Below are 25,971 nucleotides of genomic sequence, written 5' to 3'. Positions count from 1 at the left end.
TTTACTCAAAAGAATTGAAAGCTTATCATTAAGATCTCTCTCAAGGAATATTATTATCTTTGGTATTATAGTGGGCAAAATAACAAATATTTCACTGTCACAGAAAGAGGTTAATAGATATGATTTGTGGACATCTTCAGATGACATCTTTTCATTGCTGTCAATCATGCTATAAAAGGTGTAGTATGTATTTTATTTATTTGTTTATTTTTATATATTTCATTGATTTTTTTACAGAGAGGAAGAGAGAGGGATAGAGAGTTAGAAACATCGATGAGAGAGAATCATCGATCAGCCGCCTCCTGTACACCTCCCACTGGGGATATGCTCGCAACCAAAGTACTGTCCTTGACTGGAATCGAACCTAGGACCCTTGAGTCCGCAGGCCGATGCTCTATCCACTGAGCCAAACGGGTTTCGGTATGTAGTATATATTTTTAGATTTAAAAAAGTAACTGGAGGACTGTCAATTTCCTGATGTTAGCAGAGATTCTGGCATTAGAAACTGGAAAACTCATTAAATAATTAAATTCTGAAAATGAAAATAAGTCATAGCTGAACATTTGCACATTATTACAACTATTTCTCAAGTTCTTCATGATTGTGTTTTTAGATACAGCTATGACTGTTTTTTGAGTGTCTTATGATGTCTAATGCAAGGAAAGAGAAAGGCAACCTTTCAATACTTGCTCCTTTCTTGATTGTTAGCAATTGTTTGAATCTTCAATAAATCCCACTCTACTAAGATAGCATAAGAATTACTGGTATAGAAATTAATTTGACTGTGAAACAAACACTGTCTCATTAAAAGTATAGTAAAAAAAAATTTATATACCATTTTATAATAAATATTATATATATGGTTTAGATCGTGTTAAATATAAACAGAGAAAAGTAAATTATTCCTTCTAATTTTCTTTAACAGTCACACAAAACCCTCACCATCATATTTAAAGATGCAAGAAAAAAATATTTTCCCTTTCTCACAGAATTACTAGCTCAACCAAAAATTAATGAACCTTGCCGAAACCGGTTTGGCTCAATGGATAGAGCGTTGGCTTGGGGACTGAAGGGTTCTGAGTTCGATTCCGGTTAAGGGCATGTACCTTGGTTGTGGGCATATCCCCAGTAGGGGGTGTGCAAGAGGCAGCTGATCGATGACTCTCTCTCATCGATGTTTCTAACTCTCTATCTCTCTCCCTTCCTCTCTGTACAAAATCAATAAAATATATATATTTTTAAAAAATTAATGAACCTAGATAAAAATAAATCCTAATGTTAAAACTCTGAAATTTCAGCACGCCCAGAAAATTCTGGTGGGATTGGATTGGGGGTAAAAACAGTAGTGTCAGTTCTAATGCATATCCGTATAAAAGGCCCCAGCTGCTTGACTCACCTGTCCACAGATACTTTCAATTGGTGTGAGGTATCCACATGTGGGCTGGCCGCTGGGTCTCCATTTCCTGGAGAGTTCATCGTACCCGGAAGGGCAGAGACTGCTGGACGTGGCAAAGAAGATGGAACAAAGGGTTATTAGTCCCCTACAGTCAAACCCACACACCCCAGGAGCTGGAACGCCTGATTTCGGTACTGGCTCTGCTAGTTATCCGCTGTGTGACTTGGGCAAGTGACAGACACTCCGTGCCTCAGTTTCCTCATGGATAGTGCCTACCTCACAGGCTACTGTGAGAAGTAAATGTATTAACACACGTGAAGTGCTCAGAATGGTTTCCGGCACATTGTAAGTGAAAACCAGTGTTATTATTTTTGCTTGCACTGAATTGACACCGGACAAATGGTATGTAATACTGAAAGCAAAGCAAGTGATGACGATTGCAGTAAGCTGCCTTGATTAGACTGTCGCTGAACTTCTTTACTGAAGAAGTAAACAAATCCCCGTGAAATACGTTCAGTGATAAAAAAAAATATACATATGTTTCAAAACTCAGTTTGGTTCTAGTCACGCTTAGAATGTTAGGGATTTCATGAACATTACCTGACTGTGCCACCTGGTTATTCAGTGCTCTATGTCAGAGTCTAGCTTATGCCAGCAATATTGATGACTTATTCTAAAGCTGGGGACAGGGTTACTGAATGTCTGGTAAACCTTCACAGAGGTCAGAGTTGCAGGGAAATTTGTGCAGTTTATGGTTTTAGTTTGATGTGAGAAAATAACTGAGGTAATTCTAAAAAAGTGTTATTTCAACACCCTGGCACAAATTCAATAAACCTGTCAGAGGCACAAAGAGTCTGGTAACTGAAGAAGTGATTGATAACTTTAAAAGCTGCCAACATTTGCGAAGCTGGTAATAGGCAGCTTTGGAGAAGACTTTGGATGGGTCTGTAAACTCACCTGCCTGCCCACCCACCCTAGAATTCTCTTTGGAGCACTGTTAACACCATTTAGCCCTCAACCAGATGTGGGACCAACAGGGGAGAAATACTTGTTAGCAGATAATCTCAGGCCTCTTTTTAGTGGTATTAACTCAAACCAATCTTTTATGAGTATTGATAAATAAAGATGTAACAACTGACAAGTTTAACCTTCCTTCTTGCCTTCTGTTCATCCTTAGATTGAGGTACAAAGAATACTGAAAGAATTGGTAAAGGAACAGCAGGGAGGGGAAAAATAAACAAATAACAATATGGAGCCAGGCCATGCATACACTACAGCATCAGCCCCTCAAATAATCCTGAGCTGGTGCAATTTACATCCCGATACCCCCATTCTAATGGCTCACTGGGTGCTATGCCTCCTTACAACCTATCTAGTACAGCATTCTCAAAGACACCTGCTAAAAATGCAATGGTATAAATATGTAACCACTAGGGCTATTCTTCAAACAAATACAATTAGGGCATCTTTAACAGAGCGTGAAAACCCCACTATCAAGCAATCATGACCAGAGAAACTAGGATAGTTTCCATTGAAATAAAACTTAATTCTACAATGCAAATATTTTACATTTGAAAACCTCCATAATTGACAGAGAATATTCTTTCACATAAATCATTTCATTTGACCTTTACTCTGATCTTGACAATGAAACAGAAAAAGAAACTGAGGTATCTCTGGTTCTTTCTTTTCATGTTGATACTACATGTGAGGAAAGAGGAAGACTTGAATGAGGAGCTACCTACAACCACCCGTATGTAGTCACGAAAACCACGTGGGAACACGGAGGGAAGAGCATTAGCAGCTGGTGACGTGGACTCCAGCTGTGCAAACTGGCCTGTCACTCAATGTGAGTGCCCCTGGGAGGAAAGGACCTGCCTGTCTTGGTCACACTGAATCCTAGCACCTACTCCTGGGCCTGGCACATAGCAGGTCTCTGGAAATGCTGTTGACTCCAAAATAAAAGCCCCTTCTCCCACACAAGGCGGCAGTGGAAATTCAATAAGCAAAAGCATATAGAATGTACCTGACACAAAAAGGGCATTTAGTAAATACTAACTGAATCTGAGTACTAAAACAATGTTATTTTTACTTAGATCAGATCTGATTTAAAACCCCCAAGAAATTAATCTCTCTGTCTATAGCATATGAATAACTTTCTAATGAAACTGTAACAGATTTTTAATTTTAACTGTATTCTGAAGTCAGAACTAAAAGAAATACTATTTAAATTCCTTTTTGAGAATTGCCATACGTACAATTTGCCAAAAATATGTATATTTAAATGAAATTTAATTTTATAAATGCAAAGAAAAAAGTTTATGTGTACACATGTATACATAATATATCTATCTATATAGCCATATATAGGTATATATACAGATAGATACAAATCTATCTACACATACACACACAGATACATATAAGACATACATAACGACTTGAGATATTAAGTACTCCATTTGTGTATAAACAAATGTGGAAAAACATTGTCCAGAAAAGCTAGAGTTTTACCTAGGAGAAAATGTGTGGATTAGATGACATACACCTAAGCTTCTGTGAATCAATTATATCTTTTTGTGTTTTTTTTTTTTAATCCACCAATGACCATCTTGACCTCTAGAAAGTCAATTAAAAAATTCTATATTTGGATTGAGTTCTTTGAAATAAATACCTGTTCCTCCAGTGAGAGCTCCCTTGGCTATATCTCCATTTCTCTGATCAACAGTTTTCTACCAAAGAAAATAAGGAAAAAGACTTTTTAATGTTAAAGTGACAAGTGAAATAAAAAAAAGCCATTAAGAAGAGCTAAAAATGGCCATCTCAATACCTTATCTGTAGTTTCTGTTCTCCTGGTTCTTTTCATAATCTCCTCAAGTCGCTATAAGAAAGGAAGAAATGAAGGAACAGATCAGATATAGGAAGAAAGCTGTCCTGGCACATTTCACTTAACAAACAAATAGCAGGTCATTAAACACACCTGCTATTTTGAAAAATATAATTCTCCCTGCTTTGTCTTAATTGGAGTTATTCCGAAATGTTAGAACTGCCTTAAACCGTATAAATTGGACATAACTTTTTTTTTTAAATATATATTTTATTGATTTTGTACAGAGAGGAAGGAAGAGAGATAGAGCGTTAGAAACATCGATGAGAGAGAGTCATCGATTAGCTGCCTGTTGCACACCCCCTACTGGGGATATGCCCGCAACCAAAGTACATGCCCTTGACCGGAATCGAACCCGGGACCTTTCAGTCCCCAAGCCGACGCTCTATCCATTGAGCCAAACCGGTTTCGGCTGGACATAACTTTTTGAAGGGTTATGTCATGGTGATTTCTTTGGAGATTTTTAAAAAAGATTTAATAAATCTTTATTGCTTTCAGAGAGGAAGGGAGAGAGAGAGAGAGAGAGAGAGGGAGAGAGAGAGAGAGAGAGAGGGAGAGAGGAACATCAACGATGAGAGAGAATCATTGATCGGCTGCCTCCTGCACTGGGGATCAAGCTGCAACCTGGAACCATGACTCTTGGTTCATAGGTTGACGCTCCACCACTGAGTCACGCCGGCGGGCTGGAAGAGATTTTTAATATCGAGAGCCACTTTGGTTTGTCCGGAATGGGCAGAACACGTGTTTTCTGATGGCAATAAGCTAGTCTCTACATCTTTGGATGGCTTCCAGTCTAGAAGGATCCAGAACTGTTAGCGTCCCAGGCTTCCCCTACCTTCTTCCTCTCCAGGCGCTCCTGCTCTTCTCTCTGGAAATGCTTCTCCCGTTCCTGCCGGGCCTTCTCTGCTTCCTCACGGACACGAGCTTCTTCTTCTTTCTAGAAACAAGAAGCGGGCAGGTGCTTCTTACAAACAGGCAGGCTTGGTCTGCTGCCCCAATCTCTCGGGGTGCCCAGGGGTGGAGGCGAGAGAGCAGGTGGACAAAGTGCAGAAAATGAGCGCATGCACAAGACTCGGAGCAATTTTGACGATCCACTGCCCGTTTTCCTCTGCCCATCAGGGATGACCCCGACCCATCCTGGCAAGCGGCAGCCCTGAGATGCATCGCCCCGCGCCCAGGGGCCCCACCTGCTTCTGCAGACGCTCCGTCTCCTCCCGCTCGCGCTGCTCGCGCTCCTCCGCCTGCCTCCGCAGCTGCTCGGCCCTCTCCCGGGCCTGCTCCGCTTCCAGCCGGCGGGCTTCTTCTTCCCGGCGGCTTCTCTCCTCCGCCACCCTTTGAGCCAATTCCTCTCTCTTTTGTCTGGAGAAAGAGAAGAACCAAACAAAGATATGTTTGAGGGGAATTCCGTGGGGAGAGGGGCTCGGGAGTGTGGCTACTGCCTGCACAGTTTGTTCAGAGCCTGGCAGAAAAGGCTCCACAGGATACATTCCCTGCCATTCCGAGCAGACTGGGAAGCCACCACCTCCTCCTCCTCCTCCTCCTCCTCCTCCTCTTCCCAGTCTCCTGTTGCCTTGTGGCCAAATGCAACCGTTTATATGTGGGGAAGAGCTTGCTTTGTAAAAGAATCTGCAATTTAACCATCTCTAAAGGCTGAGGCTCTTTTCTCACCCCCCCCCCCCAACCCCCCAATCTTTGTCAATAAACAAAGGTCAGGATGTTCTGTCACAGGACAGGAGGAAGATGACAGAACCAAGCTCCAAGACAGCCGATCCTCCCAGGGTGCGGCTCTGCTTATTTGAAGAACAATTTTGTTGACATTATTAGCCTTACTAGCCCCAGAAGGAGACCAACTAAGCAAACTGTCCCTGGCAGTATTGTCTGGCAGGCAATCACCCAATCACCTGGCACTTAGCACCCGCTAAGAGGACTTCTATCTGGAAAAATAAAAACATGAACTTTTACTATTCAGCTTTAAAATGATGAGAAAGATAATGAAGGAACATGGAGATTAGAGATATGTTAAGTAAAACAAACAAACAAACGCAGCCTGGTACAACTGTATCTCTACTGTGGCTTTAAATATGTGTGTGAATGTGTATATATATATATATATATATATATATATATATATATATACATATATATATATTTGGTGAAATATACACTTACATGTGAAAAAAATATAACTAACTGTACACTATTCACAGAGACTAGAAAGGATTATTCAAAATGATACAATTATTGAAAATTGGTTAAGATTGTGGATTTTTTTCTTTAAACCTTTCTTCATTAATGTTGTATTGTCAGTGTAATAAGAAAATGTGATTTTAAAAAATCAATAGTTACAGGAACACCAGGTAAGTTGGAAATAGTCCCATTCACCATTCTCACTTGCTACCACCTCTTCTCTCACCAACTGAAGACTGAATTCAAGTTATGAAGATATCCCTATATCACATAGCAATGCCACTGCTTTACCTTTCAAGCTCTTCCCTCTCCCTCTTTTCCCTTTCCTCCTTCTCTCTCTGCTCTCGGGCCAGCCGCCTCTTCTCAGCTAGCAGCCTTGTGGCCTCTTCTGGGTCGGTGGTGCCTGCCGAGGTCTTAGGAGAAGCACTGGCAGTCACAGTTGGTGATGGTACTGGGACTGTCGCTGGGACCGAGGCTGGGACGGAGGCTGGAGTGGGGGCTGGGGCTGGAGCTGGGGCTGGAACAACTGTAGAAAAAGATACAAGGAGAAAACCAATTGGAAACAAAACCCAAAAAACAAAACAAAAACTAGCATTCCCTACACCCCAGACCTAGGATTCATCATTATAAAAGAAAAGGGAATGTTTATTACTGTGTGTTCTCACGGTTCCGCTGTATTCTATCTGTAACCAAGCAACAGACAACAAAAAGCTGCATGCACATGTGAGACATCCAACCAAGATGACACTTTTCAACAAGTCTCATTTTCATACAAGTTAAATCAGTTAAGAACATGTGTCATGTCGAATGTGTACTGAGCATAGAGTCTCACATTAGGTTCTGTGAGAAGTTATACCCTGAGCAAAAAAAAATGAGACCTTCCGCCGGGACCGGTTTGGCTCAATGGATAGATCGTCGGCTTGGGGACTGAAGGGTCTCAGGTTCGATTCTGGTCAAGGGCATGTACCTTGGTTGCGGGCATATCCCCAGTGGGGGGTGTGCAAGAGGCAGCTGATCGATGACTCTCTCTCATCGATGTTTCTAACTCTCTATCTCTCTCCCTTCCTCTCTGTACAAAATCAATAAAATATATTAAAAAAAAAAAATGAGACCTTCCATTTGCCTTTGATTAAAATTTAAAAATCTGCCCTGACTGGTTTGGCTCAATGGATAGGGCGCTGGCCTGCAGACTGAAAGGTCCCAGGTTCGATTCCGGTCAAGGGCATTTACAAGGGAGGGAGCTGGTCGATGTTTCTCTCTCATCGATGTTTCTAATTCTCTATCCCTAACCCTTTCTCTCTCTAAAAAAATCAATAAAATATATTAAATTTTTTTTTAAATCCTTCTCTTTTGTGATTATTCCTTACTAGAGGACTAAAGCTGACCATCTCAGCATCCATGCCACGAGCCAAACACAGGCTGGGAAGATAAGACCCAATGAAGACTTCCCCTTTGTCTACTCAGAGCTGTGTCCTGGTCGGAGGCAGGAGGAGCCAAGAGCCACTTCAGGAGCTGGCACTCCTCTACCTTACACTTCCCGATCCCCACTGTCAGTCCTGATGCCAAGATCAGCATGGGGGCAGAAGTTCTCTAACCTTATTCAGATTCAGGAAAGTGACCTAGAGAGCTGGCACAGCGGGGAGCGCCACACAGAGGCACCGCAAGGAGTGCGCTCTGGCACTGGCCATTCCGGACACTCCTGTCCAGATTTACATTTCTCCTTCCACTCCCTTGGGTTTTTCTTTATGTTCAGGACTCTCTTTGGCCTTTCTCTTCTCTTTGCATGCAAACACTGGACTCCCCCATTCTCTAACAACTCTATTTGCCTCGAGCCATCAATTCTTTCGCTGCTCCTACCCTCAATCTTCAAATTATCTTCAAATTAAGTGTTAAGGAGAAAACTTTGAATAAAGACAATTTTCAACAAGGAATACTGAATTTCTGATCTAAGACTATGTGTCATATAAAAATTGTTGATTTAACCTGGACAGGTTTAAGAAAATATGTAACGCAGCAACAGATGACACAAGTAATTCTGATGCTGGTGCTCTGAAGACCACATTTTGTGAAAATAATAAAGCAATTAAAAACCATAACTGCATTAATATGCTATGCCTCATCCGACAGTAGGGTTTTGGATGTACAATTCTACTTTCTTTATAGATAAGAAAAGAAAACTATACATAAGAAAAGGCCCCAAAATTAGCCTCAGAATAAAATTTCTAATTCCCCCAAAAGAAGGCAGGAGAAAGAAGGCAGGAGAAAAGGGGAAAGAGTAAGCAACCCATATTCCACCACAGGTGGGTTGATTCTTACCAGAGGCATCCTCTGGTTCATCAGGTGTCCCCTCTTCAACTGTGGCTTCTTCCACCTTCACTAAAGGTGTTCGACCCTTTAGTGGGAGCTCATTGGCAACTTTCTGAGGTTCCTTCTCCGGGTCTTTTCTCTCAGGTTCCACTCTGACTTCTCTCTTGACAGGGCGGATGTTGCCAGGGGATGGCGGCCGAACTTGAGCAGGGATAACTTTGACTGGTCCAGGAGGCAAGGAAGATGTAGGTCTGGGTGTGCCAGGCAAATGAGGAAGGGACTTGGATGGGATCCTGGGAAACAAACACACAGCATGAAGAAGAGAGAAATGCCAGAACAGGCTTTCCAGAATCTCCATTCCCCGAACCCCTTATCATATACTATAAAAAAAGAAATGAAGGTATTTGTATTTTGACAAATGCAGAAATATTCCCGTTAAAGGCCCATACCACTTTTCTTTAAGAAAAAAATGTTATTCCCTAAGTTAAGGTCAAACCGAGTAGGGGGAACAGCTTCCTTTCAGGAGACAGAAGCTACCACTTCTCCAGCATGGAGCAACCCCATCAGCCTCTTACATGCCACTTACCACAGTCGGGGGGAAGCTGGTGATCTGGCTTTGGGATGAGATGGAGACAAAGCCCTTCGGTTGCCGGATGTGCGGGGGAAGGGTACTTTTTCTCTCTCCCTCTCTCTTTTATGGCCCTAGGTTCAGAGAAACGCAATAATTAGATTTTTCCCCATGCGTCAGACAACCCAATTTGGGGTATTCAGCAATGGAGCTGCAATCCATCCAGTCACATTTTAGATATTTTCTAACCTTCCTTATATATCTCCATTCCACCCCAAACAAAAGGCCTGTGTTAGCTTCAAAGCAAACATTATACTAAAGTCACATAATGTGACACTAAGAAGAAGGCTCTTGATGTGTGATTTGGATTTACATTTGTAAGAAAAAAAATACACTTATATTTTTAGAAAGCACCTGTACTTTGTATTTAAAATTACAGGGAGCAAAATCTCTTATAATCTGGTTTAACCCATGCAAATGTCAAAATAGAAGTCACTTCCAGTCTCCCCAACGCCAATTTTTAATTAAAATAGACTTTATATCTTTAAATTCTTTAGCACTTTTCTGGAACATACCATAGTTCAATTTTTTTTTTTTAATTTACATGTCAGCTACATCAGACTTTAATTAATATTTTTATATTGATGTTATACTAACAATTTCTTAGTCAGTGTCTTTCTGCTCTTGAAGAAAAAACCAGGTTCAACGTGAGGAATTTTAGCTATTTTTAGTCTTCTTCATTAGGGACGCAATTGTAATCTGAGGGTGGGCCAAAACATCAGCCCTGCTCTGACTGACAATCAAGAATCCTGCCAGAGAGATGACACCTTCCCTAAGTTGGAAAGTCCAGGGGAAACCCAGACAAGTGTTTCCTAATCATCTAACATTAACCATGACAAAAAAACAAAACAAAACAAAACTGCACAAAAGGCTCATTTCAAGTATCTGAAACTCGACAACCAGTGTTCTGGGATGTAATGGGTGCTTGCTGGAGGCAGCTGTGTGAGCTCCTGGCAGTTCTTCACTCTGTGAGACCCTTTCAGGAAAGCAGACACGGGTATACAAAGAAAAGGGCACAATATTACCTAGTCTCAGGGCTAAGAAGTTAGTAGTGTACCTTCTATTCTTTGTTTTTCTAGCCTGGTTCATGCATCAACTCCTGTCTTCCTATTTATTTTGTTCCTTCCCTGTCCCTTCTGATTGCTTCTCTTCTTTCCTTAGTAGCATCTTAGTGGATGGATGGGGCCATGGGAGTGGGGGCAAATCTAGTATCAAATAAAACTCAATGTCTTCCAGAATACAACACATAAAGAGTGGGCAGCAAAGATCTTCATAAGATGCGTGGCAGCTCTATATCACTGGAGGCTTCCATCACCACTTTTTGGCCCTATCTCTGGTCTCAGTGTGGGAGGTGGGGCCTCGGAGACTAACTGTAGTTCTTGTGTAGCAGAAGCAGCAGCCACCATATGGCACCATCCTGACAGGTGTTACTGGGTGGTACTTATGCCTCTCCTGGATCAGCCCCTGGAGGGGAAGGCTCAGGGCTCTTCACAAGGGAGGCTGGGATTAAGCAGTTCAAGTAGCTTTCCCCCCTTTTTATTTAAAACATTTTTATTTGGCTGAAGTCAGATCAAGGCTAGATCTGAATGGGGAACTAGGAAGGGTGATTTGTGATGTAGAGGGTTTGGTATGAATTTCATCATCTGCACCTTGATAAAACAGTTATTAGAGAATGAAACTACATATATAAGTGTACAATACTCAGTCGTTTTTTTTTGTTTTTTTTTAAGTAGCACGGAACCAATTTTTTCTTTCCTAAAACTGACCTCCTTTTAACTCACCTTAAAAGGTTAGGAGAGCAGTGGGAAAACAGTTTGGAAAAAGGCTCAATACTGGTTGTAATACCTTCCCAGGCAGACAGATGTTTTTATCCTTTCATTGATTTTGTACCCAATCAATCACTTGTTTGGATACCACACATATAAAGGTGCTCTTGATTCTTATCCTGATCTGAGTAAATAGCCAGTGGTCTGTACAATAATCTTTCTTGTTAACACTTTCCATAAGGCTAAGGTGGAACTCGTGCTCATGTCAATGATCTGGACAACTTCCCAGCAAGACAATTAGAGTTAGGTTTAAAATACAAATAATCTCTAAGAGAGACAAAACAAACAGACACTCAAGGCAGCACTATTCAGTAGAATCTCTTGTGATGACAGAAATGTTCTAAATCTTATGTCCAATATGATAGGTACTGGCCACATTTGGCTATAATTTGAATTTGGTCTAAATTAATTAAAATTAAATAACATTAAAATTAAATTTAGTCTCACAAAACATATTTCAAGTGCTCAATTGTAGCCATTTGAATTTAGATCTAAATGAATTAAAATTAAAATTGAAAGGAAATTAAGAAGACATGATTGCATAAAAAAGAACAAAATACTTAGGAATAAACTTAACCAAGGAGATGGAAGACATATACACTGAAAACTAGAAGACAATGCTATCAAAAATCAAGGAAGACACAAATAAATGAGACAACATCCTGTATTCATAGACTGCAAAACTTATTAATATCAAAGTATCAATTTTACCCAAACAATCTACAGGTTCAAAGCAACCCCTATCAAAACCCAATGTTACTTATTTTTTAGAAATAGAAAAATCAATCTTAAATTTATATGGAACTTTAATAGAACTTATATGGAACTTTAATAGAACTCATAATAGAACTTTTGTCTATTCAAGGGACCCTGAATAGACAAAACAGTCTTGAAGAGAACAAAGTTGGAGATGTTACACTTCTAATTTCAAAACATATTACAAAGTTACAGTAATTAAAAGTGGGGTATACCTCAATAAACTAAATTTAAAAATTTAGTGTGGTGCTGGCATTGATATATAGACAGAGAGCCCAGAAATAAACCCTTGTGACAAAAATCAAAGGATCCTTGAAAAAGGCTGCCAAGACCAATCAATGGGGAAAAGACAGTCTCTTCAACATCTGGTGCTTGGAAAAGTGGATATCCACATGCAAATGAATGTAGCTGCACCATTACCCACCATTACAAAAATTACATCAACATAGATAAAAGACCTAAATGTAAAACTTAAGCCTATAAAATTTCTAGAGGAAAATATAGGGGAAGCTCCATACTATTGGATTTGGTAATGGTTTGGATATGACACCAAAGAACAAGTAGCAAAAGCAAAAATAGGCAAATGGGACATCAAACTTAAAAAAAAATTTTGTGTAATGAAGGACATCATCAACAGGGCAAGAAGGCAACCTACAGAATGGGTAGGTCAGTCACTCAGACACGATTGAACAAAGAAGAGTTTTTATGTTCAAATTCAAATTTTGGGGAGTAAAATCTCCAAGTGGAGAGGAAGTATGGGGACACTACCACTCAGCCAACCAGATTCGGGACTGGTGGGACAGATGGGGTGGTGTGTGTCACCATGTCCCAATCTTACACCCACTCTGTACCTGGGAGGGTGTGTGTGTGTGTGTGCCCACTCTGCACAAGAAATAGCACAGATTTGCCTGGCCACCCCCAAAGGCTACTCACCGCTGAGCCGTACATAGTCCTCCTCCGCACAGAGCCATCGGGCGGTGTTACAAAGATTTTTGTTCGATCCATCGGATTTCTAGAGTGTGTAGCTTTGTAGGGCATGATGTTGATGGGGCTGCAAGATGCTGAACGAGGACAAATGGGGATAACTAGGGTGCAGGTGATTGTTTTACACACAAGAGTGCCAGAGGAGCAGTTGAAGGAAAGCCAAAAGCAGGTTCAGGAAAAGGAGCGAAGCAGAGATAGAGAGAAAAGCAGGGAGAAGATGTTATTACCTACAGGTATCCAGGCCCTCACACTCAACTCTCCTCACAGTCCTGTCAGTTTGTGGTGTGTCCAAGAGGAAAGCATGTCCAAATGAAAAATCTGGAACATATAAGCTCTTTGGCTATTTAAATACTGATTAAAGAAATAGATGTAATCCAATAATTATGGAAAGCAATGGCCTAATAGTTGTATAAACTCATGGTTTGGTAAAATGCTACATTAATGATAGGTAATTCTTATATGAGGCCTGCTTTATAGTCACATTTTTTCCTAATTAGCTTTAAGACTGAACAAAAGGTGGAAAGATAGGAAGCAAGCAAGCAAGCAAGCAAGCAACTATTTCAGGAATAAAGTTCAATAGGCAGTGGTTAAAAAAAAAGCAACTAATTTTTAAAAATGTTAAATGACCACGTCTTACCAGGTGATAAGAGATGTTTGAAGGATAACTAATAATTTCTAGAAAAAAATCCTATGAATGTTTTATCTATTTAAGGGCAAATCAAATGCAAGCTTGTGGATTTTTCCAGAAGCCAAAGCATTTGAAGATTCATAACAAACAGCAGTAGAATGCATGGGGAACAGGATGTCATCATTTAAAATGGTGAATAGAACACAAATGTGTTAAAATTGCCAAAAATAAAGTTGAATCATGCATAGCTTTACAGTTTTACTCAAAACAGAACATTTTTTAAAAAACCACGAAGTTTCTGACCATTCACCTTCTAAGGAACACCGTCATTAATCAAGGGATTCTGAGCAACGATGGTTTAAAGACATTCATTCATACAATAAATACTGCAGAGGTATGTAAAGTGTGGGCACTAAGGTTCCAAGGCTCATTTTCAGATCTCATCCAGAAATGTTGTTCTCCAGCAAAATAATAAGACAATTAAACATGACCACTGAGGAGAATCATATGTAAGTGAACTGTTGTAAACATGGTTTTATCCAATTCTAGCGATGGTAGCAACTCTTTTAAAGAGACCATTCATGCCAGCTGAATATATTAACAGTATTAATAAATTAAAAACTCAAAAGTTTACAAGACAAATTTGGGATAATCTTAATATCACAGTTAAGAGTTTAAAAATATTTTTATTTTGGTTTAATCTATAGACAAGAAGTGGATCAGACTGCATCTTTCATCAAATGCCTGCCAGGATCTTCTGGTTAGCAATTATCAGGGCAGTAAATAGACTGGAAATTGCATTCTCTTTTCCCATGATCCGAACACAGAACTTTATTTCTTCAGGGTAAACAGAAACATTTTGCATTCCCTCAGCTCTCCTGAAAAGAATATGTGTGTCTTACTTGGGAGTTGACACAGATCTTTGTTTCAGATCTTAATCGTGAAGGAAGATTCCTCTATAGTGTGAGGAAGGAGGACCTTCTCTCATTTTGTTTATGGTGGTCACAGGGGAAATAATTTGAAAATAACCTTTTCTCAAGTGCCACAGCAAAGCATTTACATTTCCCAGACAAGGAAAGAGTTCATGAATGTAAAACTCTTCCAAGCCAATCAAATATCTTTAGAAAATAACATCCTGGCACAAGGCGCTTCGGTAGGATTAATGACCAGGCGAGGCACACATTGCCTAGGGCACGACCAGAGGGCCACTAAGCGTGCTGGGGGATCAAGAAACTCCAGACAACAGCCTTGCTCTGAGGCCATAGGTCCGACACTGAAAAAGGAATAAAGCACAGAAATATGATTTCTTTTTCCTCTAGTGGAAAACAGTTATCCAGGGGGGTATTTATGGAGCAATTTTGAGACCATCTTGGATGGAAACCAATCTCATCACACCTCCAGCTTATTCTTTATTATTGGTGCCAAGGTAACATTAATCAAAGGATGAAAATGTCTTAAACCTATCTGTGTAGTTTACACTAAAATCTTCAAATTTGATTGTTCAAGGAACATTGCCTGGCTAAAATAAACACTATAAATCCCTTCTAAGGATATTTCATTTCACGAGCTTCCTCGTTGTTCTTAATAAAAACTACTAAAAAACCTGAAACTTTAAGTCAATTACTTTAATACTCTTGCTCTTCTGAAGAAATAGTAAGAGCAATGTATAGTTGTCTTACCCAACCCCCCAGAATGCTCTCCTTATCTCAACGAAAATTTGTTACACATGAAAATTCTTCTATAGAACTGTCTTTGAAGAAGTCTTCCACAATATCTGTATTTCCTCTATCCTTGGTAGCAAGTGTGCCTTAATTTAAATCATTCAAGATTTTTTATATTAATTGATGGGTGAAGAGAAAAGACAATGCAGTTCAAGTGGTTGGAGTGTGGCATGGAGAATAGAAAAATTACATAATAGAATAATAAAAAAATTAAATGTATTGAGTGCCTACTATGTGCAGGCACTACTCTAAGCATTTTACATGTATTAACTCTTTTAATCCTGAGCTCTATTAATCACAATAATTTTAAATGTATTTTTTAAAGTGGACATGGAAAAGTCAACCCAAAGCATTAGGTACAAATGAGACTCTGATTTTCAGTTCTCAAGTGCTCTCATGGCTTGTCCTGGAAGTTTGCAATCCTGACTATCTTAGAGGTGACTGTTTTGACCTGCTATTGTAACCCTGGCTCTGGATGTAGGTCATCCTCTTGCCAGTGGCAATTGGATATAAGATGAACTCAAGGGGCAACACTAAAATGCGAAGACAAGAAAGAAAAATCAATGAGAGTAGGTGGAGAAAGTGTTTTTGACAAGATATATGTAAGAGATGTTTACATATGTAATTTCATATGAGAAATTTTAGAAACCAACAGTTTTGGTTCATTAACCATAAGCTGTATCAATGCAATAATAGGTAACAACAACCTAAGGAACATATTAATGAAACAGGCAACTCAAGGAAAGGCTGTGCATTGCTTCACACTAAAGTAAGTTAAAGAAATGAGTCAATCTATGACAAGGAGAATGGAAAAGTTGCAAAGTAAAGAACCAGTTAGGAGGTAAAAAGCACTTGACTGAACATAACAATGAAGAAGGAAGGTGGGAAGATGGATGGGTAGAATGGGTGGAAAATGAGGAAATGGTGTTGGAAAAGACTAGAGGAAGAGTGAAAGAATTGACAAAAGTTAGTAATGACAGAAATAGCAAACAAAGACAATTTTCTAGCTGTGAGGCAGTCTTTTAGTATGAAAACATACAATATGGAGATTCATAAGCATGATAGCCATAAACTATTGTTTAGATCCTATGAAAGAAAACTGAAAAGCAGTTTTAGAGGTTCTTTAATTAGCTGGACCTAAAGAAAAACTTCCATGACTTGTATAAAAGTATGCCATTCACAGGCATAAAAAATGAAAACTACCTTGAAATAAGCTATACTTTTTCCTCCAGAAAAATCTCAGATGCAACATGACAGCTGACAAGTTAGTTTACAGAAAACACAGAGCATTGTGGTCCAGCTAGTTGAATGAACAAGGTACACAGAGCATCACATGGGATGCCATGGATGGAGAGCAAGCTAGTTTAAGGTCCAGTCTACTGATTTCCTAAGTGGCTCTGGTAAATCACTTTTGTCACTGGGTCCCACAGGCAGGTGGTGGGAATGCCTGAACGTGCTTTCTTGACTACCTCCCAGGGGTACTGTGAGAATTAGTGTTGATATCAGCTCATCGGAAACCAGAGATGAAAGGCATCATAAAACCAAGTATTATTATTTGTAAAGAGGGCTAATGGATAAAAAACACGCACAGGCAAAGTGTTTTTTAAAGGGAACTTTGGGAAGAGGCTGTGCAATTTCTTAAGTGCCAACGACGAGGGCTAGTAGACTGGTTACATCGATACACCAGCTGTGCCCAAAGATAGCTGGGAATATCTAAATGAAATCACCATGTGATGTTGCCAAAAGCCTAATATGTATCCTCCAGTTAGAAACATTAAATTAATTGGCTCATTCAGGCATGTTTTGCATTTCAAAAAAGTAAAGGGGTTATAATTAATTATAATAATCAGTACTTGGTGCATTTTTACATGCTGTATTTTCGAAGTAAATAACACTCTAATTAGCCTTCTTCACAAGTCTTAAGAGTTTTGGAAGGGCACTCTTCCGAGATGACATATAAAAGACTGGCACAGGGAACCTACAGCCACATTAGGAAACTGTATGCTTAAATCGGCTTGTGCTTCGATTTTATCCCCAAGGCCACCTATTAGTATATTAAGTTATTTCTGCCTCTGATCATCTGCTTAGATGCAAGGGCAGAAAGAAAGTTGGGGAACGGACAGGTCTTTCTGGGAATGCTCTGAACAGACAGAAGGATCTGAAGCCTCTGATCACGGGGAGGGGATCCTTTGTCTGCCTGGCATCTGGTGTCCAGATAAGATGCTATAATAGATGCGAAGAGGAAACAATGCCAGGGCATGAAACCAACACCAGCGGACACACTTCCAAAGCGGTTCCACCCAGAGGAGAGAGAAGCACACTGGGAAAAACGCAGAGGTGATCAGATGGAGGCTCAGCTATGCCTCACAGGGAGGACTTTCCGGCCCCGGGGGAAGGTGCACCTTGACAGTTTTACCTGAGTCTCCAGACAAGGCAGCTGTGCTTTTACTCCTGGCCAGGAACGAGTGCGTGGGCGTCAGCAGTCTGTTAACAACGCTGCTCTCCCAGGGGCTGAGCTGCAGGCGGCGAGCTAGACGTCACCACATAAGCAAGATGTTAGAAGCTTTCCTTCCAGGGGCAAGGGGGTGCAGAGCATCACACCTATCGCTCCCACATGCCGGCCTTCCAGAGAGACGGGCTCTCTGGCGAGGACAGTGGGTGAAGAGTCAGGGCAACAGGAGCCCTACCCAAAGGAGCCGTTATTCTAGAGCATTGCCTTTCTTCAAAGGTTCTTTTGGTGGCAGGCTCTCTATTAGTTTTATGGAGGCAGTTTTTGCTAACCACGCTCCTTGAGCAGTCAACAGATAACACAACAGAAATGTTATTTCCATGGCAGGCTTGGCATGTATCACCGACTCCAGTCACACCTATCTGCCGTCTGCCCTTATCGGGATGGGCAGTGGACTGCTGGCACACCTTAGCCACAGGGCTTCCTAAGTACCCTGAATAATCAACTCCACCAGCGGCCATGCCAGCTTAATGCAAGACCAGATTTATAAGTAAATAAAGATAGAAAGGTCTCCATTACATTTTGATAGATCTCCATGAATTGTTACATAGATAAATGGGGGGTAATTAAAGATAATAAAACGGAAAAGGGCTCATGCACAGTTCTGTATAGAATTCCCTTTTGTCTTTTCCATTCAGCAAGTCAAATTCTTTCAGGTCCCTGTTTGACAGCAATAAAAAATTTTGGGGGAGCATAAGGGTCAAGTTGAAGCAAGATAAAATTAAACAGAAAAGCCAAAATCCAATATAAACATAAATGGGAGATTACTAGTTGTTGTGAAGAATCTGGAAGGTAAATTTACAATAATGTAATGAAGTATAGTCCCAAATTATATTGAGGCTTGGCAAGCCCACTGCTAGGAAATGCATGCCAATCATAAGTGAATACTTTGCTTATGTTAGCTTCCATTGATGGCCCATGAAAATACAGAGGCTACTTTCTAAAATTCCAGGAAAGAAGTCTACAAAAATCACTCGAGTGATAATATATCTTTATTTTAGAACACATTTCCAGTGACTTATAAAAGACTTTAAAACTGTCTGAACCTGGCAAGGCCATTCTGTTCCTCAGGGCAAACAGCAGGTACAAGTTCCTTTGCCTCTGGATCCGTTGTTCTTATAACAATCTTTTATATCACATGTTTGAAATGAATGGCATTTATATTCTAGGAAAGTGGTTTTAGTTATTAGAAGCCATCCAGTGTTACATGTGTTATAGAAAATATTTGCTTTTATCTCGAAGAGATACCAACTTTCAATAAGAACCTTAATTATCTGATTTAAAAAAAGAGAGACTTTTGATGAAGGCTCTGGTGAGTTTAATAAACAGTGAATTGTTTATTAGATTTTTCTGGTTATTTGGAGAGCCTTCATGGTTAAATTAAATCTTATCTAACAGCAAGACATTAACAAAAAGATCTATTACAAAAACCACTGTAATAGGTACAGAGGTAGTATAATGTACACTGAGAAACGTGCTAATTACAAATTGCAGTATGGGTAGTGTATGTGTGTGTTGTGTATCAACAACAAAAATCTTGTAATCTGGAATTATAATACATCCACAGAAGATCAATGGGGGAAAATGGTTAGGATTAAATGAAAATCTTCAATAGAACTCTATTTTTAGTAGATGAGAAAGGGAAGAAGAGATGGATACTTCCTTTTTTTTTTTTTTTTTTAGATAAAATAGAACTGCAGAGATGGTTTATCATCGAAAAGACATGTCCCCTTACCTTATCTCTTCATTAAGTTCAATTACTATATTCAGGACTCTTACCCCAACTAGAGTAGATAAGTTATCCAACAAATTCCCTGAAGTTTTAAGATCCCTTTTCTTAAGAATATCCAATCAGATATTATCACGAAGAATCTATAAAACACCTTCTTTCTAGTCGACTCAGCATTGTCCTTCATAGGAAGTGTGGACAGGATGTTGTCTGGCTTATTGCCCATCTCCCACTCTCAACCTTACCTAACTTAGCTGTGTACTGTAGAGGCAGTATGCACGGTTTAACTTAAAAGTAGTGTAAAATCCCAACTGTAGCTTGTCTGATACCCAGGTTCCCCAAAAGTATGAAATTAGAATAAGTGACTAGCTCCAAAGGAAAAAAGAATAGACAACTGTAAGAATAGCATTTACATGCTATATTTTAGGTTATATTAGGGGAATGAGTTTGAAAAGAAAGGCTACTTATGAAAGGAATTTTAATTCATAATACTTTATAAAAGGCCTCTAATTTGACTACATGTCTAATATTGATTTAGGCAAATTAGGTTAAAGAGAAAAAAAGGAATGATTTAAGTTAAAAGGCAAGGACAGGAAGTTGTTCAAACATTTACTGTATTAGGAGATTAGTTATAAAACAACATCAACACATATAATATTGTACATTATGACACCATAATTTTTATACAATATAAAATACACAAATACACATACGCACATACAGAACATGCACACATTACATTCTTTTTCAAGACTACTAGTATAAACACTGAAACTTTCCCCATCAGTTTCTTATTAAAACACTTAAAGTAACCACAACTTGTTACTTTCAAAGGGTATTATTTTTATATTGCACAATAATATTTTTGTTTTTTAATTTAAAATCATTTAAATTATGTAAAACAAGTAGCTTATCTTAAAAGCTTAAGTTTTTCCTACCATGATATATAAAAATATGTGAAATAAAACTTTTATTTAATAAATAACATTCATGTACTGTAAATCCATTAAGATGAATAAAACTCAAAATTAAAGTAAAATGTTAATTGGAGGACTATGATCATTAAAATTTTTAGGAGGCTTCACTGATGATATTCTTGAAGTTAGGCCAAATCCCGTAAGAATAAATGAATGGAAATCAAAAAAACCAGTCACACAAACACAAGAAATGCGGCAAGAAAGGTTTGGTTAAATGAGAAGTTAGCAAAATGAAATCTACTAACATGAATCAATTATGAAAGTATTTTTTCTTTTTTAAAGAAAATCAAAGACTTGGAATTCCCAAAGTACAGATGAAAAGTCAAAGACAGTGTGATTGAAGTAAAATAAATGTTCATAACAAAGATTATTTGCATGTTAGTGGATAAGTGGGTGATTTCTGGAGCTGTAAACTCAGTTACTAAAGAGTCGAGAGAAGCACCGCTTTCATCACTGCTAAATGCAATCATTCAGCCAAGTTCTAAAATGAGAAACGTTCTTGTCGCAAGGAAAATGCTGCTCAGCCGTTTATTGCTTTTTTATTCTGAAGTTTTTTTCTTCCTATTTAAGAAACGTAGGGAAAGCAACTTCAGATGCTTATTTTTAATCTGTAAACATCCAGAAAAAAAAGCATTAAGTAAATAACAGAACACTTTTGTTGTTTTCCTTTGGACTGTACCTCTATCTGGAGAATTTAGTAAAGTTGCAGATGAAGAGGAGAGCCGCTTGCTAATGACGGGATCAACATGTTTCGAAAGATTCATGGTGGAAACTGACCGCCTGTCTGGATCTAAAACAAATGGAGATAATGCTAATTGACAGCCAGCATGCAGCATTGCAATTTCCTAGTTCGCTGATGGAAGGAAAAACTAGGACGGAATGCTTTCAGCTCTCTCCCTAGATCTTTCATGATAGCACAGTTTTCCAAGTGGACATTTGAAAGGTGACTTAAAGGGTAGAAATAAAATTCATTTTTCTTATGGGATAAAATAAATATTCAGCTCACCAGTTTGTTGGCCAGGGAAATTCAAGCATAATGTTATAGTATGACGAATGAAGGCTAGTGGAGGGCAACTAAAACAATGGAAGCAGACTGTGAAGCAAAGAGAGGGCCATATATGTGACAGCCTTTATCCTTTTCCAAAGCAGGAACAATGGGGTAGACACAGGGCTGGTAAAACAGAGAGTAAACACGAGGAGACCAAGAATACCAGGTTCTGCGTATCTGCTGATACCTTGGCTCGAAGGGTCATTTGCACCCAGGGCATGAAAGTTCATTATAGGAAAATAGATTAACAAGAAAGGAGAGGAAGCACTATAGCATTTCTTTCTAAAATGTCTACTAATAACTATATCTCTAAGCTTAGAACGTAGAGTTTAGTATGGTTTACAAGGTAGAAACAGCCCACAAACTTGCCTGACAGAACTGACAGTCATAGAAAGAAAATCAGAATTCTTTCCTTTAAGTATATTAACAATATTGTTCATCCTGCAGTCGAGTAACTTTGGAGGAATTCTTAAAGTTCAAGTCAGAAGAGAAATAGTTATTTAAAAGGCAAAAATCAAGTCTATCAGTTTGCTGTCTGTACAGTGGAACCAAGTTGTAACAATACTCGGTAGCATAAATCATATTCCCTGAAAAAAATTGTGCATATTAAAAGTCTAAAAATCTCATCATATTATTTAGGTGCCAGGTAGATGTTCTATAATAGCCAAAGATAATAGGATTTTGCCATATTTTGTTTTATTTTTCTATTGTTCACATATTTTAAAACCAAAAACAAATCAAAATATTCCTTGTGGGAGAAAGTTGTTCAAAACTTAATTGCTATTGGTCTAACTAACCTTGGCAGTACAAATTTTACAGTAGCCTTTCCCCCCCCCCCCCCCAGAATAACCATTTATGGCCATTATTTACAGTATAGAGGGAGCAAGCGAGTCTTGCACCAGCATCAAACATTTCTCCTGTTGGGGCTCATTTTATGGTTGAAGCATTTAGTTATTAAAAAAATCCAAACATCATTTCTGTTACTCAAATTTATTTATTCTTAACTGATGGGCCCTTAGAGTGTTCCTAACATAAAGATTCAGAATAAGATGTCAAAAGGAACATCTGAATTATGAGGTTCAAGCACACAGGGAAGGATAATGAAAGATAATTCCAGATAATTTTAGAGCAATCCATTTTCTGATATTGCTTTGTATGTTAATCTCTAATTAGAGGAAAATTGTGTCTACATGCAGGCCTATCCTGCATGGTTAAAATTATGGGGGTATAATATATATTTATTAATTATTTTATAGATAGTAAGATAATTTTTAATCATTTCTTTTTCTCATAAAACGAAACACAAATTCATGAAAGGATTTTTGACGAACTGGCTTAAACAGTATAAAGTTTACAAGCCAGAGCTAGTTGATATGGGAGCAGTCAGACAACACACTGATTTAATCTGATTAAATTTAATTTCTAAGACCCGTTTGTTGGTCAGTGAACACTGAATGAGTACCACCAGGACCCAGGCATTGCTGTGCAGTAAGGGGTATTCAAAATGAGAAAGTTCTGCTTCTTGCTCTCGAGGCCACAGCAGATCATTCTGACCTTTGAGAATTTTGGTATATTCCCATTATTTCCAACCTTCTCTCTTCTATGTAGCAACAATTTTCTCTCATCCAAAGCCCTTATAAAAACTAATTTTATCCAACAGTTTACATTCTCTTTCTCTGAGTGACAGTACTAATGGTCATTTATTGAACTCTGAATGGGAAAGCAAGAATTAAAGTTAGGGAACTTTATTTCCCTTCAAAGAAAATCTGTAACAGGGTATACTTCTGCCTACACATGAAAAACAAAGCCAAGTAAAAGAAAAACAGTAAGGTTATAAAAATATGTACCATGACAGCTTTCTACATGGAACATATGTGTAAAATATCCCTAGAGTGAAACATCATCTATAAATGATCCTAATAATCATAGACTTCATAGGTGCCCCACCAAATAAGAGCCAAGAAAAATGCTTTCAGTTTTGATTCACTCTGATAGAAAAGTAAATTGTGGTAATATGATTTTAGACTTTTTTTTTTTTTAACATGAAGGGGTTATAGAAAATATACTAAATGTTAGAAATGAAAGAGAATAGAGCAAACAAACAAAAATCCACTAACATTTAGATTACAACTACAGGTGGCTACACAAGGATGGAATGGGAGTGGGGAGGGGAAACCAAACTGGATGTGCTTTGATCCCAGTTAATTTATTGGCTTAAAAAACCATTTTTTAAAAGTCTTATCTTAAAATGATCGTTTAAGGAGAAAGTAAACATATCCCATATAATTATTTCAACAGCTTCAAGTCACCTGAGTTATCTTATCACACTTAAGAAACACTGTGCTATATCCCAGATCTAGGTCTATGCAATAGGATATTAAGCAAGCATTATGACTAAGGTGGTGATGGTCCAGCTATTGATGAACTCTGGCCCTAGGTTTGAGGTGCTAGCTACAGGTCAGGCAATCAGCAATCATAGGGAGGTCTGTACCAGACTTTCTAGTACCACCCAAAGTTGTGGAGTGGTGGTCTAGGTCTGCTAAATCGAGAAAGGTGAATGATGATGACTCAACAAAACCACCTGGGGACAGAATGCAAGACAATGATTTTTCAAAGTAAATTAAAAAAAGAGGCTATCAGACTCACACAAATGAAAAAGAACTAACACACTATATAAAATTCAAGGTGGACTGAATTTACAGTACAAAAATAAGGACTTTCACTAATTCCAAATTTCACTATTCTCATGTCTATTTAAGAACAAGGGAATAGCTAAGACATCTACTATTTGTAGCCTCAAAACCTGCACTTTCTCTTACAAAGCTAGTGTTGCACACATTTAGGGTCAGAATACATAAGCTCATAGTATTGATTTTAATTAGTCAATAGGCCTATGTTTCTTCTAGTGTAAATGGTAAAACTGGCGAACCAATTTCATAATCCTGAAACTCTACGTAAATTAGACTAATGTAGAGTTGAAACTAGCATGTTTATTTAGAATCATTGCATAGATTTCTCTCTCCTCAAGGACTTTTATAACAAATGAGAAAAGCAGTCTATGTTAAGGGGGAGAATCTTATCTTCTTACCTCCATCACCCTCTTATCCTCAAACAGTAGAAACATCATTTAATTGTAGTGTCATTGTTTCAGCAGGATTTTGGGTTTGCAAGCACAGACTTAGGAAAAAGAAGCCACTGCACTTTTACTGTTCAGGAAAAACATAAAAGGGGCTGTGAAAGAGGTCATCGCCCGTTTACCTGTACTGTGAATGCTGGGGCTCGCATGGAGAGGGCCTCCCCATGACCATCGGTTATGCTTCTGTCTTGGCTTCTGGCTCCTTTCCATCGTACGTCGTACAACGGCTTCATGGCGCTCCTTAAATGGCATAGAGCAGCTGATGATTAGATTCAACCTGACTGTTGGAGGTTTCTTTTAAAAAAATTTTTTTAAATTGATTTGAGAATAAAAGAATGAGAGAGAGAAATATTGATCTATTGCTCCACCTACTGATGCATTCATTGGTTACTTCTTGTATGTGCCTTGACCTGAGATCAAACCCGAAACCTTGATGTATAGGGACAATGCTCCAACCAACTGAGCTACTCAGCCAGAGCAAGGCTTCTTTAACTTAAGACAGAGTGGAGTGAGAGGGAGTACTTGACCTCAGTACTCCTAATCGATTTCCTAACATCTAGAAAATTGATTTTTAAAAAATATGTTTCTATTGATCTTTTTAAAAAAATGTTTTTGTTGGTTTAAGAGAAAGAGAGAAAGGGACTGGGGAGGAAGGGGAGAGAGAGAGAGAGAGAGGGAGAGAGAGAGAGAGAGAGAGAGAGAGAGAGAGAGAGAGAGAGAGAGAGAGAGAGAGAGAGAGAGAGAGAGAGAGAGAGAGAGAGAGAGAGAGAGAGAGAGAGAGAGAGAGAGAGAGAGAGAGAGAGAGAGAGAGAGAGAGAGAGAGAGAGACAGGAGAGAGAAGGAGAGAAAAATTGATTGGTTGCCTCCTGCATACACCTGATCAGGGATTGAACCAGAAACCTGAGTATATGCCCTGGACGGGGAGCCAACTGCATGGGGATTACATTCAACCAACTGAGCCACACTGGCCAGGGTTTCACCTTATCTTAAAGTGAGAATATTATCAATCTGGGACAGTTATTGAAATCATTAGGAGCCAGTTGAAAAGCCCGCTGTATACAGTAGGTACCTAACAATTATTACTACTGGGAATGTGATGCTTTCATGGTAGTGCAAGTCTTACCTTACACAGATATTAAACACATGTGGTACCATACCTAAACAATGGAATTTAGAATTTGACTCAACTTACTGAGTTGTATAACCTTGTTATTTTACCCATTCTAATTCTATATTTCCATTTTTGCCAAGA

At 38.9% G+C, this 25,971-nt stretch overlaps 1 protein-coding gene across 15 annotated transcripts in view; it reads right to left on the bottom strand.

The window, feature by feature from the left end:
• The window catches only part of MAP7 (microtubule associated protein 7), a 140,077-nt gene that overhangs the window by 9,044 nt on the left and 105,062 nt on the right, over nucleotides 1-25,971 (bottom strand). For 4 of the 15 annotated variants that reach the window (XM_084890676.1, XM_084890672.1, XM_084890673.1 and 1 more), the window contains exons 5-16: nucleotides 24,842-24,959; nucleotides 21,215-21,325; nucleotides 17,737-17,850; nucleotides 12,921-13,048; nucleotides 9,364-9,479; nucleotides 8,787-9,070; nucleotides 6,762-6,996; nucleotides 5,471-5,642; nucleotides 5,119-5,220; nucleotides 4,227-4,277; nucleotides 4,071-4,128; nucleotides 1,397-1,499 (exon numbers count right to left, since the gene is read on the bottom strand). In XM_084890676.1, coding sequence (XP_084746802.1) covers nucleotides 1,397-1,499; nucleotides 4,071-4,128; nucleotides 4,227-4,277; nucleotides 5,119-5,220; nucleotides 5,471-5,642; nucleotides 6,762-6,996; nucleotides 8,787-9,070; nucleotides 9,364-9,479; nucleotides 12,921-13,048; nucleotides 17,737-17,850; nucleotides 21,215-21,325; nucleotides 24,842-24,959 — 1,592 coding nt within the window. Of the gene's footprint in view, nucleotides 1-1,396; nucleotides 1,500-4,070; nucleotides 4,129-4,226; nucleotides 4,278-5,118; nucleotides 5,221-5,470; nucleotides 5,643-6,761; nucleotides 6,997-8,786; nucleotides 9,071-9,363; nucleotides 9,480-12,920; nucleotides 13,073-17,736; nucleotides 17,851-21,214; nucleotides 21,326-24,841; nucleotides 24,960-25,971 lie in introns of all 15 variants that reach the window. The other 11 variants (XM_084890675.1, XM_084890664.1, XM_084890678.1 and 8 more) reach the window with 6 other exon arrangements.

The sequence above is a fragment of the Pipistrellus hanaki genome (assembly GCF_964339955.1).
Source record: "Pipistrellus hanaki genome assembly, chromosome: 7".
In the NCBI taxonomy this organism is placed as follows: domain Eukaryota; kingdom Metazoa; phylum Chordata; class Mammalia; order Chiroptera; family Vespertilionidae; genus Pipistrellus; species Pipistrellus hanaki.
The sequence above is the reverse complement of the archived record's forward strand: the minus strand, read 5'-3'. Positions and strand labels throughout refer to the sequence as shown.